The sequence below is a fragment of the Microcebus murinus genome, chromosome 5 (genome assembly GCF_040939455.1).
Source record: "Microcebus murinus isolate Inina chromosome 5, M.murinus_Inina_mat1.0, whole genome shotgun sequence".
Lineage (NCBI taxonomy): Eukaryota > Metazoa > Chordata > Mammalia > Primates > Cheirogaleidae > Microcebus > Microcebus murinus.
Window position 1 is genome coordinate 8,262,265 of NC_134108.1, and position 18,503 is coordinate 8,280,767.

The 18,503-nt window shown below is 43.2% G+C and overlaps 1 protein-coding gene across 2 annotated transcripts in view; it reads left to right on the forward strand.

Moving 5' to 3' along the window:
• Nucleotides 1-424: 424 nt before the first annotated feature.
• The window catches only part of EZR (ezrin), a 52,261-nt gene continuing 34,182 nt past the window's right edge, over nucleotides 425-18,503 (forward strand). The window contains exons 1-2 of one of the 2 annotated variants that reach the window (XM_012759634.2): nucleotides 425-519; nucleotides 1,230-1,315. In XM_012759634.2, coding sequence (XP_012615088.1) covers nucleotides 1,304-1,315 — 12 coding nt within the window. In that variant the 5' untranslated portion in view covers nucleotides 425-519; nucleotides 1,230-1,303. Of the gene's footprint in view, nucleotides 520-1,163; nucleotides 1,316-18,503 lie in introns of those variants that run through there. The other variant, XM_076002826.1, reaches the window with a different exon arrangement.

Sequence of the window (18,503 nt, forward strand, 5' to 3'; positions counted from 1 at the left end):
GCCTCTCTGGGAGGAAGCAGGGGGCTGGGCGGGCCCGCCACGTGCGTCGGGGCTCGGCCGCCAGGTCCTGCCGCCCCAGCGCCGCGTTCCCAGAACCGGGCCCGGAGGCCCGGGACGACCGAGGCAGCCCCACCTCAAAGGCCCAGCGATCCCCCCGCGGCCGCCCGCCCCTTTAGATTTGCATTTCCTTTATTCCCCTCAGTGCAGTGTGGAACAGACCACCTCGCACTTTACCCTCCGCTCTGGAGGAGAACCCGATTCCGCAAAGTTCTCCAAGGGCAAGGGGCAAGCGGCGAGGAGGGCCAGGCCTTCAAGATGGAGCGACCGCGGCGGGCAGGGCGGGCTGCTGCCATCTTGGCCCGGGCGCACCTCGCAGGTCGGGCGGGCGGGCGCGGGGCGGGGCGACAGGCGAGCGGCCCGGGACCCCGCCCCGCCGGGGCCTCTCGGGAGCGGGGGCCGCGGCGAGCGAGTCAGACGCTCGGACCGCGGGGAGCGCACGGGACGCAGCCGGCGCCGCGGGTGAGCGGGGCGCGCGGCCAGGGTCGGCGGGCTGGGGGGCCGGGCCGGCGGGTTCGCGCCGCGCGCTCAGCGGGGCCGGAGGCCGGGGCTCCCGACTGCTGGGCGGGCGGAGGGGTAGCCGCGGGCGGCCTAGGGGGGCCGGGCTCGGGGTCCCCGCCGGGCTGACGCGCTGGGCAGGTGGAGAAGAACCTGCCCGCGCAGCCTTCCTCTCCCCACTCTGGCCCCGGGTCCCTTCCTGAAGTACAAGCCGAGCCCAGGTGCGTGGACGCGCTCCCGCTCCGCGCCGTCCCTCGGCGGGGCCGGGCGGTTACAGTTTTAAAAAAGTGTTTCTCAAAGGTTCGACGGTTGCGGTTTCAGCCCTGGGGCAACGGTTGCTACACAAAGTGAAACTTGCTCTGTCTCAGCCCCTCGCGGCTTCCCGGCAGCCCGAGAAGTACCTCAGCGGGCTCCGGCCCGGGCCCGCGCCCCCTCACCCCAGGCCTCCGCCCGGCCCCGCGCCCCCTCTGCCCGGGCCCGGCCGGGAACCTGTCCTCGCCCCGCGCCCCCTCCGGCCCCGCCCCGCGGGGGCCCCGCCCGGCCCGCGCCCCCTCCCCTCCTCCCCTCGGGCGGCGCGGCGGGCGGGCGGGGCGGTGACTCAGCCCGGGCGGGCCGGTTCTTAAGCGGGCGCGGGGCGGGCTGCGCGGCGCTCTGAGGCTCCGCTCTGCCTGCAGGTGGGGAGAACCGTCTCGGCTGCTGCTGGAGAGTCGTGTTTCCGGGGGACTGAGGAGACCGTCAGGAACCGAAGATGCCGAAACCAGTGAGTGGCCCCGTTTCTGGGCCGGGCCGGGTGCGGCGGGCTGCACTTCCCGGGGCGTTACCTGCGCGAGGTGTGGAGCAGCGCTTTCCGGAGGAGCAGGGTGCTTTCTAAACGGCTAGGGGCACTGGAATGGGACGTCGTCGCCCCTCTTTGTTACTTGGCCGCCCTTTTGCGGAGCGCTAAGAAAACGAGATTTTGATGCTTTTCTCTCCACAGTCGTCTTTGTGAGCCCCCTCCCCGGTAGTTATGGTCTTCCCTAAAAAACTAGAGGCCCATACACCTCTGTTCTAAAAGTGTATGCTAGTGCAACTTTGAAGTCTCCTAAAAATCCCAGGTCGCAGGGAGACTCAGGTGGCTTCCGACCACGTACACCAGCTCTCAGAGTTCCTTCAAGCGTCCGAAACCGGACGCAGCCCACGTCCCCAGGGGCGATCGGAGGGGCCTGGGCTTTCCGAAGCTGCCTTGCAGCTTCGTTCCGGTCGTTTTCCGCCAGGCCGGTGAAGCCGTGCCCTGTTAACCGGGAAATTTGCTGGCTGTAGCAGGATTTCTATCTCTGAGAGTTACCAGTGGACTTGAATTGCAGATGCAGGCAGCCCGAGGGGGTTGATAAGGAGACTCCGCGAGCTCCTTCCCGGTCTGCTGGTTAAAGTGCTGCTGTGCCTGTACCCTTGTCCCCTGGAATCTAATTGTGTTGGTTGCTGGCCAGGCCTGGGGAGTTGTAAGAACAAGGCAGGTTCTTCGTGACTGGCATTTCTTAGAAAATTGTATGTATTCTACCTGCTTTAACACTGGCGACTAGACACCTGGGAGCGGAATTAACATTTTTAAATTGAGTTTTGAATCACAATACACAAAATATCAGTATTCACTAAAAATTGCAGTTGAAGATATATAGGGAATTTATTTCTGGTTTTTCATATAAGTTGGTTCTGTAATCAAGACTGTGTGCTTTTCTCCTATGTTCTCTAAAAGAAGTTCTTTATTAGAGGTCTTTACTGTTATGTTAAAGAAATGACTATTAATATGGTAATAGATTCAGAAGCCAATATGTTTTTTGCCTAAGTTATATTATTTCATTCATGATGCAGAATATTTTTTTCCTACACAAATTCTTTAAATTTCAAACTTAAAAGTTACACCTGACATCCAGGCTTTATGGTGCCTTCGGTATGGAATTGAACTAAAGACAGTCCCGTACCCTGGGCTCAATACAGTGGTATGCAGAGGATTGGTCAAGGGATTACTGTTCCTGGTGTGGTTTTCTTTATTTCACTAAAAGAAAAGATGCAGAGCTCAGCTGTTAAGGTAGCACTTAGAAAAAATTCAGGAAGCCAGTCGCTACTTTACCCGGTCATTACTTTCTTTTCTTTCTTATTTTTCCTAATAAAGGAATTTCTTCTATTCTTTTTCTTTTTTATTGTGGTACAATATACCTAATATACAATTTATCATCTTAACCATTTTTAGGTGTACAGTTCAATGGCATTAAGTACATTCACACTGGTATGCTACCTCCATTGTCTCATCCTAAACTGAAACTCTGTACCCGTAAATACTAACTCCTCATTTGCCCCTCCCCTCAGCCCTTCAGTGGAATGGCAATCACCATTCTACTTTTTACATCTAGGAATTTTGACTGCTTTAGTACCTATAGAGGTGGAATCATAACGATATTTGTTGTTTTGTGACACTCATTTCCCATATCATATTGTTTTTAAGGTTCATCCATGTTATATATCAGAATGTCCTTTTTAAGGCTTCTTTTATTTCTTATGGCAGGTATATTTTAATTTCATTTTGCTTTAAACGTCTTTTGTGATGGAGCAGAACTTAAAAAATGCTTCTGATATTTGACAAAGTGAAGATAGTTGTTAAACTGCTAAGGAAGGATCATAGCCATCACCTCATATATTAGAGCCAGAGTAACTTTTTGAAAGACTAAGTTTTGTATAATATCTCCGGTTACAATTTTCAAACTTATTTGAGAGGTCTTCTTTTAGGTGAGTCATAACTGTCTGCCATGGGAAATTCCCACCTGCCCCCCTTTTGGGAAGGAGGGTCTTAGAGATAAAATAAAAGACACTAATCCTTTCTTTGTGTGGATTATATTAGGGCCATCCCACAGATCACTGAGACGAGCTTAGAGCTTGCACATATTTGGATATGATATTTCTAAGGCTGTTATAGAGAATATAGTTTGTTAACTTTGTTTTGGTTTGGGGCTTTTTGCTGCCTCAGTAAATGTTAAAATGAAGCCTCCACCAACAGCTCTGTGGATGTGTCCTTTTAACAAAGGGTTATTGATTCTAATTATTCAAACCCAAGCTAAAGAATGTTATGTTAGCTAAGAATGTTAGGTGGGTTCCCTGGGATTTAATGTTTTAACAACAGGATTAAGGGGCAAACACACTAAAAGTATGGATACATTGGAATAGGTTGGTCTTCCACCTGATGCATTGCAACTGGTAACCCTTGAATTTAGCAGGCAAAGTATTTTTGATTGATTGTCTAAGCTGAGTCAGTGGATGACCTTATTCATAAAATAGTAAAAATGAAATAATATTCATTTGCTGTGTTTTCTCCTAATACTGTTTCTCAAAGCACTACTTATTAAAAAGATTGAGTGTTTATTCATTCAGCAAGCAGGTAAGCTGCATGGAGGGTGAGACAGATCTTTTGTCCTCTGCAAGGTTAGTGTCTGGTACCTGAGTGAAGACACAGGCCAGCACTGAAATGGGAGCTAGAAAACTTGCTAAGAGTGCCTTCAGAGAGGGAAAGAGCCTTGGTGACGTGTGACACAGTTAAGAGGACAACCATCTGAAGGCGGGATGGACAAACTCTGTTGAGAAGTAACATTTCAGCTGAACTTGCTTAAGGGCTGTTTGGGGATCTGGTCAGCCCTACACTCCAGGCAGAGGAGCAGCTGTGGTCTGTTGTCTGGTTTTGCTTTTCCCACAGCTGCTTTGGGGCTCCCTTCTTGTGTGACTGGCAGACTTCCAAGGAGGATGATTTGGGGTTCCAGAGGGTGCCTCTCCTCTGTTCATAGGACATAGTGTGCTGTTTGGCGTGTGGGTTCCCCTCATCTGGGCAGAGGTGTACAGGTTGGTGTTCAGGTAGCTGGTTCTGGAAGCAGCCCCTGTGCCCACCCCTTCATGTTAGAGTGACCAGAGCTCCTTTTTCCTTGCTTTCTCCCTCCTACACTTGCTTTGCTCATTGAGCCAAAGAGGAGGCATGGGGAATTGGAAAGGAAAACCAGTGCAGTCAAGCTTAGGATGGAAAAGGGTGTTGTGTTTAAGGCCCAGATCTTAAGAGTTGAACTACCTTTCAGTGGCACCAACAGATGCCTTACCTGTTCATTTCTAAAGTGTTGTAATAGGAGTTTCTAATGTATAGTAGATTACCTTTCCTTAGGAAAACTCTGAAGGTATGTTCAAAGTTTTACTTGTGCTAAAATTTTAAGGTAATTTCTGAGATCACCTTGCTTCTTTGGGAATACATAGCCTTTTTCACTAAATATTTTAACTGGGGCAGAATTTAGTTAATATTCTAAATACATTTTATTTCCACCTTTTCTCCTTCATGAAGGGTAGATGTTGAATTAGGTAGCTAAGATTTTGCCATATGGCAGTGAGAAGTGCTGACTAGAATTAGTGATTTGCCTTAATCACTGTGAGGTACAGTGAATCTATATGTTCATATATTAATCCAGCACACATTTCCTGAGTTTTACTATGCAAGGTTTTGAGGCTACCAAATTGCAGACACAGAAACAGTCCCTGTTATCTTGGATTTACAGTCTGGTTTGGACAGTAACCGCAGAGTTGTGTAGAACTGCAGCTCGAGCAAGTGTCCCTGAAGAGAGATACATGAGGCCTGAGTGTACCTGACGATTCGTGGGTGTTGGGGAGGGTGCGGTCAGGAAGGCATCCTGAGAACATGAGCTCACCAGGCAGCGGGGACATCTTGTGCAAAGGCCCTGTGGTGGGAGGGAGTATGAGTTCCGGGTTCCACATGAAGACCAGTGCGGCTAGAGAGGAAGACGAGTCAGGCCATGCCTTGTAGGCCTTCCTCAGGCATTTTTGAGCTTAACTCAGGGTTTTGACTAGAAGGAGGTGACATGGTTAGATTTGCCTTTTAGAAAGTCAACTAGGGGGAGGGGGAGGGAGCACGGGTATATATACACCTAATGGGCGCAGTGTGCACTGTATTGGGGATGGACACACTTGAAGCTCTGACTCAGGTGGGGCAAGGGCAGTATATGTAACCTAAACATTTGTACCCCTGTAATATGCTGAAATAAAAAAATAAACAAAAATATAAAGTCAACTGCAATTTCTAAGGATCAGTAGGAGACAGCAGGAGGTGAGAGTGGATACCATGACCATTAAAGTAGCTCAGGCAGCAGCAGAGGTGGTGGGGGGAACAGAGAAGTGGATGCCTTTGGGAGCTCCTTGGGAGGTGAAATTGATAGGACTTGATGATGGATTGTATGTGCAGGGCCAAGGACAGCACCAGGCTGACTTCCGGTTTCTGGCTTGCATAAGCGATGGATGGCGGAGCCAACACTGAGATAAGGAGTCCTGGAAAAGGACCAGGCGTAGGAGAAGGCTGAGAGTCTGGATTTGTACATGTTATTAAATCTGTGACTGTGATTTTTTTTTTTTTTTTTTTTGAGACAGAGTCTTACTTTGTTGCCCAGGCTAGAGTGAATGCCGTGGTGTCCACGTAGCTCACAGCAACCTCAAACTCCTGGGTTCAAGCAATCCTACTGCCTCAGCCTCCCGAGTAGCTGGGACTATAGGCATGCGCCACCATGCCCGGCTAATTTTTTTCTATATATATTAGTTGGCCAATTAGTTTCTTTCTATTTTTAGTAGAGACGGGGTCTCGCTCTTGCTCAGGGTGGTTTCGAACTCCTGACCTCCAGCAGTCCGCCCACCTCGGCCTCCCAGAGTGCTAGGATTACAGGTGTGAGCCACCGCGCCCGGCCTGTGACTGTGATTTATGAAAGAAGTCCTTTCTTTCGTTATTATAACCGTTGCCCCCCCCAAAATATAAAAGTGCCAGACTCCTTAAAGTATAGTATTTTAAAATGTGAATAAATTAAAATAATCCAGTAGCTTCTACATTTCTCCTAAGTGTGTGTATACACTATACCAACATAAAGCTAAAAGATAGGGTTAATTTAGTGGAGTGTTCTCAAATTTTGGTGTATGTAATTATCTGGAGACTATTAATTCCTGGGTCCCTCAAAGTACTAATGACTCTCCATCTCCAGGGTGAGGTGTGCCCTGGGTACCTGTGCTTTATATAAGCCCTCCAGGTGGTTCTGATGCACACCAAAGTTTGAGAACTGGAGATTATTTAGGAAAAGAGCAATTTCTATAGATTCCTTTCTCCTGCACCCCAGTCAAGAAGCAGCCCAGTGAGGGCAGGGGTGGTGGCTCATGCCAGTAATCCTAGCACTAGGAGGCCAAGGTGGGAGGATCGCTTGAGTTCCAGATCAGCCTGAGCAAGAGCAGGACCCTGTCTCTACCAAAAATAGAAAAAATGAGCCGGATGTGGTAGTGTGTGCCTCTAGTCCCAGCTGCTCAGGAGGCTGAGGCAGGAGGATCACTTGAGCCCAGGAGTTTGAGGAGTTACTCTATCTCAAAAAAAAAAAAAAAAGAAACCCAGTGAGATTCCAGAGTACCCATTCAGGTGAGTGCTCTCACGGGGTTGGGAGTGGACACCCTGCCACCGCCTTGAAAGTTTCAGCTTGAATGCCATGGGTGCTGTTATTGGTATTTGGGACATGGCTAGGGGCCAGGAACCAGGAGATAGCTGAGTGGGTAGACAAGGCCAGCTAAGATGCAAGATAGTGTCCCCTGATTTGAACTTCTCTGCAGAAGTCCAGTAGCAGAGATTAATTTGGCAGTGACCAGTGGTCTCTCAAATTTTGGCTCTTTGTTTTTAAGGACAAAAAGAGCCTAGACATTCCCTGTTAAATGATAGGGAAGCAAGAGATCTCATTCCTTGTTCCTCTTTTCTTCTCTTGTTCCTTCCATACTGGCCTCTTTTGTTAGTTAATTGCCTTAAAAGTGTTGTGATTTCTAACAAAATATTGAATAATTTTATTAATATTTATTGTTTGGGAAAGGAAAATTCACTTAGTGAATTATAACTCTTTAAAATTTTTTTTATTTATATTTACACTTTATGTATCTTTGACAGTTTGGAAATTCTTAGGATGGTTCATTGTGCCTACTTACACTATTTAGAGATTTCAACTCTGCAATCTGAAGGAATAAAATTTGGTCTGCTTTCGAAGTTGGTGAATGCATTTTGAGTTTTCCCTTGTATTTCGTTTCATTTAAGTAGTAACACTATATAATTCATTTAAGTAATGAATGAAATGAAAGTAGTTGGGACTCCCCAGCTACTCCAGTTTTTAATTTAAGCACTAAATGTGTGTTTGCCACTGCTAATTAAATATGGAATGTTTATTGAAGAGACCAAAAGTTTGCGTTGTTTTCCTTCTAACATATTTGCCATCCATGCCTGTTGACATAAAGCATAAAGATCTTTTTCATTGTGTTGTTATAATGTGACCTACAGACTTTTGTATAAAGTATAGTACATTATTTTTCCAAATAAGATTAAAATGCAAAGAACCATAAAAAGAGTAATTTCATAACTAATTTACTACTTACCCATACTTGAGCAAACCAGTTAGCATCTGTGAACCTCAGTTTGCCATCTGTAAAAAGGGAATAAAAAAGTTTTTAAGTGAAAGAACATAAAATAAACTGAGACAAAGCTTTCATCTGTGAAATCCAAACAGTTTATCTTCAAATGCTGTAAGCTTTCTGTTTCTTTTGTGGTTTTTCCTCTGGATGTGTTTTACAAACTTTTTAGTGTAATCTGTTAGCTAAAACTTTGGGTTCCTATAAACCAGATAAAGTTTGTCCATAGGTCTTCTCTGGGAAACAGCACTATGAAATGTTTGGGTTATTTAGTAAAAGGGAGCACCCTAATTTTATCTTCTTTCCAACCTCTGTATGTTCCAGTTGTCTGAATTCACTATTGGTCACATGAGTTCCTTCTCATGTATTGGATACCTGTTACATGCTCCCTGCTGGGACAATAAAAATAAGATTGGTTTTGCCTTTAAAGAGTGCTCAGTCTCAGGGGAGGCAGATGTGTAAACAAAAAATTGCAATATAGTATGGCATAGTAATAGAGGTCCTTACAGAAGATGAAATGTGCCCTGGGGCTCTTAGGGTGAGTGTTGAGGGGTGTGGGAAGCTCCCAGCTCCCCAATGCCTGAGGGCAGGAGGGCATTTCAGGCAGAATTGGTCAATTCTGCTTTTCTTTATTCATTAAGTCCTTTTTTATCACCTGTAGATAAATGATAATACTATTTTAAAGGAAATGGAAAATTTCATTAGCATAGTTAATTATCCTTTTAATCTATTTGAGAAAGGCTTAAGAGCAAAATAAAAAATTTCTGACCTTGACCCAAGTTTTATTGATAAAAGAGAGAGGAACAGAGGATCAAACTAGTCAGTATATCAGTTTTATTTATCTTTTTGTTAAGTTTGGAGTCACTTTCCACAACCTAGTTTTGTTTTCCATTTTTGCCTGAGAGAATATCAACTTAAAATTGCCTGTGTCAACAGTCAGTTATATCATATATTGTAAATAATTGTTTTTACATGAGAATGGAATAAACAAACTAGCCTCTGCAGGCCAAATCTGGCTGTGGTGGCCTGTTTTTGTATGGTCTACCAGCTAAGAATGGTTTTTACATTTTGAAGGGTGGTTTTAAGAACAACAACATGCAACAGATACCAAATAAGGCCCTCAAAGCCTCAAATATCTACTAACTGTCCCTTTATTGAAAAAGTTTGTCAACCTCTGCTTCTACGATACAAGTAATTATTGCTAAGCATTTGTTATAACCTTGTGTCTCTTTTATGACTAGGCTAGTAAATTTGGAAGCACATCCAAATTGGTTCCAGTTTTTAAAAAATTGTTCTCAGAGGACAAAGTCTATTTTGTTAGCCAGTGTTAAGTGCCTTATAGGCTCCAAGCATGGATACCTATTATAAAAAACTGTCACCAAGAAGTAGGCATGGTTGGTGCTGAGGTAATATTTTAAACAAGGCAGGTATTTATGGCGATTCTTTGTTCTATAGAGAAAGTGGTAGTATCTTATGTCACACTTTCTAAGCTGTTGGATAATGACAGATTTCTGGCATATTCTAAAAGAAAGCAATTTGTACCTGATAATTTGAGTTGGAAAGAGAATATTATATAAATGAATTGCTTTTTTATTGATAATTTGAAATCAAGTTTTGACCTACTGTAGTCTATATGTGAATTTCTAGCTGGATGTTTTATATTTGAATCCCTAATGTAGACCACCCTGTCTAAAACAGAGCTCCATCACTGCCCACCCTGTGCCCTGCTTTAGTATGCCTGGTAGAACTCATCTCTACCTATAATCATGCTAGTCACTTGTTTATTTGCACTCCTTTCCAGCTGCAAAGCAAGAGGCAAGGTAGTTTTTTTAAAAAAGAGCATCTAGCTGGGTGCAGTGGCTCACACCTGTAATCCCAGCACTTTGGAGGCTGAGGTGGGAGGATCACTTGAGGCCAGGAGTTTGAGAACAGCCTGGGCAACAAAATGAGACCCCATCTCTATAAAAAATTTACAAATAAGCCGGGTGTGGTGGTGTGTGCCTGAGGTCCCAGCTACTTGGGAGGCTAAGGTAGGAGGATCAGTTGAGCCCAGGAATTATTGGAGGTTGCAGTGAGCTGTGATAGTTCTGCACTCCAGCCTGGGCAACAGAGCAAGACCCTGTCTGTAATTTTAAAATACATTTGGAAAAAAAAAAAAAAAAGCTTCATTGGCTGGGTGTGGTGGTTCACGCCTGTAATCCTAGCACTCTGGGAGGCCGAAGCAGGCAGATTGCTCAAGGTCAGGAGTTTGAAACCAGCCTGAGCAAGAGTGAGACCCCATCTTTACTATAAACAGAAAGAAATTAATTGGCCAACTAAAAATATATAGAAAAAATTAGCCGGGCATGGTGGTACATGCCTGTAGTCCCAGCTACTCGGGAGGCTGAGGCAGGAGGATTTCTTGAGCCCAGGAGTTTGAGGTTGCTGTGAGCTAGGCTGATGCCACGACACTCTAGCCTGGGAAACAGAGTGAGACTCTGTCTCAAAAAACAAAACAAAACAAAAAAAACATCATTATCTGTTTCTAGGACAAACTTTAAATTCTTGCTTTAATAGAGGATGGCTGGGTAAGTAAACATACCTGCCTCTTAGTGGATGATCTTGGGCAGGTTTCTTCACCTACCTCTGCCTCCTCATCTGTAAACAAGATCCTGTGTGTCTACCGGCAAGAACTGCTGAGATGACATACAGGAAGCACCTGGCCTTGTGCCTGGCCCTGGTCAGTAAGGGCTGTGTGGTTCTCCTTGCAACTGCTAAATTCTAATCTGATTAAAAGCTTTGCTATCTCATGATGGTCATTCTTTTCCTCCAACTTAAACAGCCTAATAAAGTAATGCAATAGGATTTTTTTGTCTTTTTGCTGCCACAGTGAACAGTACCCACAACCCTCCATAAAATTCATTCATTCAACAAGTAGAGTAACTACTGTGTGCCAGGTTTTTAGGTACTGGGGATACATTGGTGAACAAAAAGAGACTTTTATGGGATTGCCACACCTTTGGTTTAAGGTCACATCAAATGAATGGCGGAACCAGTTTCCAGCTAATGTGTATTTCAGCCTTAAATGCACGTTACTACATCCTCTCTTAGTGGCCAAATGCCCTGGGAAAGTAGGTGTAGGTCTAAGTAAAACAGCTTTTCTTTTTTTTTTTTTTTTTGAGACAGAGTCTCACTTTGTTGCCCACAACCTCAAACTCCTGGGCTCAAGCCATCCTACTGTCTCAGCCTCCCAAGTAGCTAGGACTACAGGCATGCGCCACCATGCCCGGCTAATTTTTTCTATATATATTAGTTGGCCAATTAATTTCTTTCTAATAGAGAAAATGTATAGTAGAGATGGGGTCTTGCTCTTGCTCAGGCTGGTTTTGAACTCCTGACCTTGAGCAATCCTCCCGCCTGGGCCTCCCAGAGTGCTACGATTACAGGTGTGAGCAAAACAGCTTTTTTGGTTTGGAGTCGTAAAGGGAGCTGTGTTTTCTTCAGCCCCTCCTGGAGGGAAAGACCTGGCTCTCAAGAAGCTTACATTGTAGACAGACTAATAACTAATACAACGTCAGGGAGTGGTAGGAGCACTGCTGTAGATTTTCATCCAGTCTTTGCCAAGAGATAGAGTTACTTTTATCTTTTAACTAGCTCTTTGTTGGGAGAAGAGTTAGAACTATTTGGCAAAGTGACTTATGAGTGGGCAGCACGTGATGTGTTTTTGTTGGTTATTTTTGGTAAATCGCTCTTGCATTGGACAGTGAATCATGGTCTTTCTCTAAGAACTTGTTTTCACATAGGCTTGGTCATCATTTGCTATACACACTTAGATTCCTCCAGATGCTGTGTTCAGAGAAATTGATTGTTTTGATAATATTTTGCCTTTTGCACCATTGTTTGCATCTATAGATTTCTTATAAAATATGTCTTAGAAAGAAATCCAGCCTTGTTCCTTATGTTTTCAAAGAGAAAACTGAATGATAGGTCACTTGGTTAAAGCATAGAGAAAGTATGAGATTACAGTCACTGTTTATGAAATACATATGTTACTGTGTACATTCATACAGTATTCTCATTAAGGTGTGTTTCATTGCCTCAGTTAAATAATTAAGGGTGTTGCTTCTGGGATGTTGAAGTATTCCCTTACATAATACATTGCTGTTTGGGTGAGACTCTTAAGCGGCTTTAGATGGGGAGATAGGGTGGAGAAAACTGGATGTTTTATTAAGAACCTGGCTGAACAAAGCAATGTGGAGATAAGTGTGATAACAAGGTGACAAAAATGCGTTCTATAATTTGAACAAATCAACTATAAAAAGATATTTTCAAAGCAATACGGGAAATTGGATATATACTGAACTTTGTTATAATTGTTTTAAATTATTTTGAATATGATAGTGATAGTGTGGCTAGGTATATTTTTTAAAGTCCTTTAAAGCTACATACCAAAGATTGTACAAGTGAAGTAATGTATGATGGCCTTAAAATATGCCAACAAAACATTTTTTTTTCAAAGTAGTAGAAAGAGATGAAAGAAGAGTGCTAGAAAGTTAATGGTGTTGAAGCTGAGGGAGAGTATGAGGAGGCTCATTGTACTATTTATTCTCTCTACTTTTGTGATGTTTCGAATTTTCTATTATGGAAAATTTATAAGTAGCATGTTACAGGGATAGAAAGGGAGAAAGGCTTCACTTTTGCTCATCACAAAATGCCTGAGTGTTGGGTCAGGAGGATCCCAGTGAGAGCGCAAGTCCCCTGTCCCCCACTGCTGCACAGTGAGTGGTTCTCTGAGGATTTCTGAGGTAGCACCACAGTATCTTGGGTGGCCTTTGTGTTCTGGACCCAATGAGAGTTAATCCCAACTGGACCATCTTGCCCTCCATGCACACATTTTTTGTTGTTTGTTTTGTTTTTTGAGACAGAGTCTCACTTTGTTGCCCAGGCTAGAGTGGGTGCCGTGGCGTCAGCCTAGCTCACAGCAACCTCAAGTTCCTGGGCTCAAGCGATCCTTCTGCCTCAGCCTCCCAAGTAGCTGGGACTACAGGCATGCGCCACCATGCCTGGCTAATTTTTTCTATATATATTAGTTGGCCAATTAATTTCTTTCTATTTATAGTAGAGACAGGGTCTCACTCTTGCTCAGGCTGGTTTTGAACTCCTGACCTTGAGCAATCCACCTGCCTCAGCCTCCCAGAGTGCTAGGATTACAGGCGTGAGCCACCGCACCCGGCCATGCACACGTTTTAACATACCGACTGCCAACCAAAAAAACCCCAAACCTTTTCCTTGGGGCCATGGTGTTTTATTATGAAAATAGAATAAAAACTTAGAAAAAAATAATCCTTTTTAAGTTATTGAAAAATTTCTGCAGGGCTTTGCCCAGGGGGCCACCCATCACATAACATGTATGCTACAGCATGGCACCCTCAGTTGCCTATGCACCATGACGCTCCCAAGGTAGAGACCTGTGAGTTATATATGCTTCATGAGGCCCCGGGATCAAAACTACAGTGAATTTAATACAACTCATATGGCAGCTAATGTGTCAAAGGAGGTCTCTAGTCAAAATTGTAGCTGACGTGGAAACACATAACTGTTTGTTCCCAGGTTCCACTATTATACCGTATGCCTAAGATTGGCGGGGGCACGTTGGGGAAGGGGACAGAGTGCTGTGACCCAGCTGGGAACAAGCTTAATAGCAACTTTCTTAGACTTAAAAATTAGAAATGGGCTGGGTGCAGTGTCTCATGCCTGTAATCCTAGCGTTTTGGGAGGCCAAGGCAGGAGGATCACTTGAGGTCAGGAGTTCGAGACCAGCCTGATCAAAAGTGAGGCCCCATCTCTACTAAAAATAGGAACAATTAGCCAGATGTGGTGGCACATGTCTGTAGTCCCAGCGACAGGGGAGGCTGAGGCAGGAAGATCAGTTGAGCCCTAGGAGTTTGAGGTTGCAGTGAGCTATGATAATGCCACTGCACTCTAGCCAGGGTGACAGAGCAAGATGATAAAAAAATAAAAAATGGAAATAATGAAATATGGGACATCTACTGAGTAGGGTTTTGTGTAGTCATTTTAAGGGATCAATGTACACTCTGTACCGGGGCTGTGGATGGAGGTGGGGAGGAGGAAATACAGCAGACCAGGAGCTGGAGCTGGGGTTGGGGTGAGTGATAGGGTTGCACTATGTGGTCCTCTCCCAATCAAGTGATTATCTGCAAATCATAATCCTATTCTAAATGTAACATATTTGTGACAAAGTAGAAATTGAAGAGTTTTTTTTTTTTTAATTTCGTATAATTTCAGAAATGGTGGTTTAAAAACTATAAGTGTTAGTGGGGTTTGCTTCTTCAAGCAGATTTTGTAAGCTTACTGATTTAGTTTGGATTTAAAAAAAGTTATTGGGGTCTTGGCTCTAATGATTTTTGCTGGTTGACAAAAGTAAACTTCTTAGGCAAGGTCAAATAAATCTTGTCTAGTGTAAACTCTTTATAGGAGAAATGTTTTTTAACTACAAAATATTACTGCTCATGTGATCGTAACTAGGGGCAAAGATTTATCTCAGAAATGGCATAAGATTTAAGTATGGTTTATTTTTATATACTCTATAAAACAACAGGTTAGCCAAGGACATTTTCATTTTTTCCTATACTCTCACTAGATTGGTAAGGGAAAACTCTTAACAGACTTACAAATTTATAAAGAAATAGTGCTTTCCAGGTCAGTATTGAAGTTTAGTGTGTACACCTTTTAGTTTTCTATGTTTTGTGAGCCTAGAATTAAAAACCATTGTAACATGTAATAGCCATTTTGGCCTTGTCCCTTGCTTTTGTCTTTTATGGGATCCTAGGTTTCTGTAATTAACTTCACATTTCAGTGAACTAAATTGGTGTTGAAGTATGTATGACACACCTAGTAAACTGAAATCCCATGTTACAGAATCAAGACTTTATAAGTTTATTAGATAAAGTGACCTTGAACAATAATTTATTTTGCCTGCCTTGGCATGGGGAAGATGAGAAGGATGTAGGTTATTTGTGTTTTTGGAAGAATAGTTTCTTTTGCAGAGTGTAACATCATTTTATTTCTTTCTCCTTTCCCATGTAAAGTGGTATCTAAAGAATTCTAGGTTAGTTCCCAGAGTAGCTTTACAAATATAATGTATGTCTTTCCCGGTATGGAAGAAGTTGGTTCCTAGTTACAGACACTCACAAAAAAAGGATCTAAAATTAAATATCTAAGAGGTGTCAGAAGCATTATTTTCACATGCCATTAGTAGGTCAGAAAAGGCCCACCATGTTGTTACTGTGCAGCACAGACTTGAAACTTGGGTACATCTAGCAATCATTTCATCTGTCAGACCTATGGAAAGCAATTTTTGCCTTCCAGAAGCAGTGCCCTAGCCCATGAACAGTAGAGAGGGCTCAGCACAAACTGTTCCCATCCTGGTTTCGAAGTGACCCTCTATTTAATGTGAATGCCCAGAAAGTTCCCTTCTAATTCTCAGGTCATGATTTTCTCTGATTATAATGAGTGCAAACAGGACTGGTTTGTCAGCTTTTTGTGTTTGTTAAGCAGCCTTGGTCTGACAGGAAGTGGGTCTGGGGGCAGGAAGTGGCTTAGTTTTAAAAGCAAAAGGAGCCTCTAAGGAAGGATTTGAGATTTCATTACATGTTTTTGAAATTACGGGATGGCTAATTAGTTGATCTGGACTCTATATATGAATAGTGTTTTATACTTCACCCTCCAATTTGGAAGTACAAACTTTTCAATTCAAAAACTTAAAACCATTGACTTAAATTTAAAGATACAACTTTAGGAATAACATTAAAGAATTATACAAATATAAATACTTTTGGTAGCTCAACCAGAAGTTGAGGAAGTTGCTTAAACTTTTCTGGGCCTCAGGTTCCTCAGACATATCTGACCTTACACCTCTTACCAAGATTGCTTACCAGCCTTGGTTGATTTAGGCTGATTTAGAGTCACTCTACAAATAGTCACACTTCATCACTATTTTAATTGTTCTACTTAAAACATAATACATTTATATAACATAAAAATGTAACATCTTGTAGATACCTGAAAAAAAAGTTAATAGGAAATTTCAAGCCCAGCTTCTATGTTAATATTTCACCCTGTTATTGTCTACTGCATAATGAGAATTTAGCTTTTATGTTTTTTGGGTTTTTATTTTTTTTGAGACAGTCTTGCTTTGTTGCCCAGGCTAGAGTGAGTGCCATTGGCGTCTGCCTAGCTCACAGCAACCTCAAACTCCTGGGGAGCTCAAGCAATCCTGCTGCCTCAGCCTCCCAAGTAGCTGGGACTACAGGCATGCACCATCATGCCCAGCTAATTTTCTCTATATAAATTAGTTGGCCAATTAATTTCTTTCTATTTATAGTAGAGACGGGGGTCTCATTCTGTTCCCCGGGCTAGAGTGCCAGGGCATCAGTCTAGCTCACAGCAACCTCAAACTCCTGGGCTCAAGCGATCCTTCTGCCTCAGCCTCCTGTGTAGTTGGGACTACAGGCATGCGCCACCATTGTCCGGCTAATTTTTTCTATATATTTTTAGTTGGCCAATTAATTTCTTTCTATTATTTTTTAGTAGAGATGGGGTCTCTTGCTCAGGCTGATTTTGAACTCCTGACCTTGAGCGATCCACCCACCTCGACCTCCCAGAGTGCTAGTCACATTCTTCTTTAGCCTTAAAAGAGAAGGCAATATAAAATGATGGTCAGGTATAACTTAAGATACAGAGAGTTTTATAGAAAGGAACAGCAGTATTATACATCTTCATCCATTGGATTGCAGATTTGTATCAGGATTCTTTTATTAGTAGGATGTATTTGTACTCTTATTTCTACCTTCTCTAAAGTTAAGCAAGGACACTTAAGAAGACTGGTGTTAAGAGCTAGAGCTTAAATATGTCCCTGGAATTTCTTCTAGCCCAGCCTTCCTTTGGGCACGTGGCGATGTCATATGGCCACTGCTATTGGTGGAAGGTTTAGGGAAGAGCCCCCTGCCTTGAGTGACAAGCAATGTTGATGCCTTTGTCAAGTATCAGGTTAATATCACAAGTGAAATATATATCCTATATATATATATATGAACTTCACTTAATGAAAAATCTTGTTTTAAGGACCACATTTCTATTTTACTTGTATTCAGTGTGATAATATTTTGAAAAATGCCTTCAGCCATACCGTTGTTCTTATTTTGGCCATCTTTGTCCATGAAAGAATAGTACAAAAGAGGGTGATATTTAGACTGCCTTTCTGGAGTAAAAGTTGGACACTTTTAACTATATGCTTATTGGAAACCATAAGATATGGTGGTTGGATTTTTAGTTGCAACTATGTTTATGTAATTTTTTGTTTTTTATGTAAATAGTTATTGGGAGCAACATTACATTCATTTTATGTAAAGATGTGGAAACACAGTTATTTAATATCTTTTAAATACTAGCCATTACTCTGACACCCTAAAAAGGGTTGGTAATGTAGACAAAGAAAAGCAAAAAAAAAAAACAAAAAACCCACAAACAATCCACTTGCCTTGGGGGCTTTCCACCTTTGCCTACCTTGGCAGAATTCTAGTGTCTGCATTTCTGCACTAAGCTGGTTAAGGTTTGCTAAGTTGTTAGTAATGTTTTACAGACGTTTTGTTATTTGTTAGCCAGCACTTGTGGAAAATGACCACGTCATGTCATAGTTAGTGCTGTGATTTATTCAGTTGGCATAGTATTCATAGAGGCAATGAGATAACAAGGGGATCAGGACCCAGAGAATACAAAAATGTGGGTCCATCTGTTGTGATCCAGGGATTCATTAAAGAATACCTATCCTCTAGGACTAGTGAATGGAAACTTAGTAAAGATATTTTTACATGATGGATTATGACTCAGTAGAAGTAAATACATTAATCTTGGTGAAAGTTGTGGCTCATTGCATTTTCATCATGAGAGGCTTTTTCCCCTTAAGCACTGGTGATCACAGTGTTGCCTTCGCCCTGCACCTTAAGTACATTTAAAGGCTCACCCCCACCTACGCAGACAGAATCTCTGGAGCCCAGGAAACTGTTCTAATAAGCTCTCCAGGTGATTCTTTTACATGTTCAAGTGTAAGCCCCACAGGCTTAAGGGGAGCATTGAGGGCCCATGAACAGTAGGAGGAAAGGTGCACACGCTGGCCACGTCTGAAATGATTAGAAGGGGTGTGAGTCAGCCGCCTCTTCTCACAGTGGACTTCATGAAACAAGTCTGGTATTGTCATGTTACCTTGAGCAGCAGTGAACAGGATTGCAGGTATTTTAATCCAAGAAAGTCTGGAACATAAAGGCAGTGTTCAGGCCGGGCGCGGTGGCTCACGCCTGTAATCCTAGCACTCTGGCAGGCCGAGGCAGGCAGATTGATCAAGTTCAGGAGTTCGAAACCAGCCTGAGCAAGAGTGAGACCCCTGTCTCTACTATAAATAGAAAGAA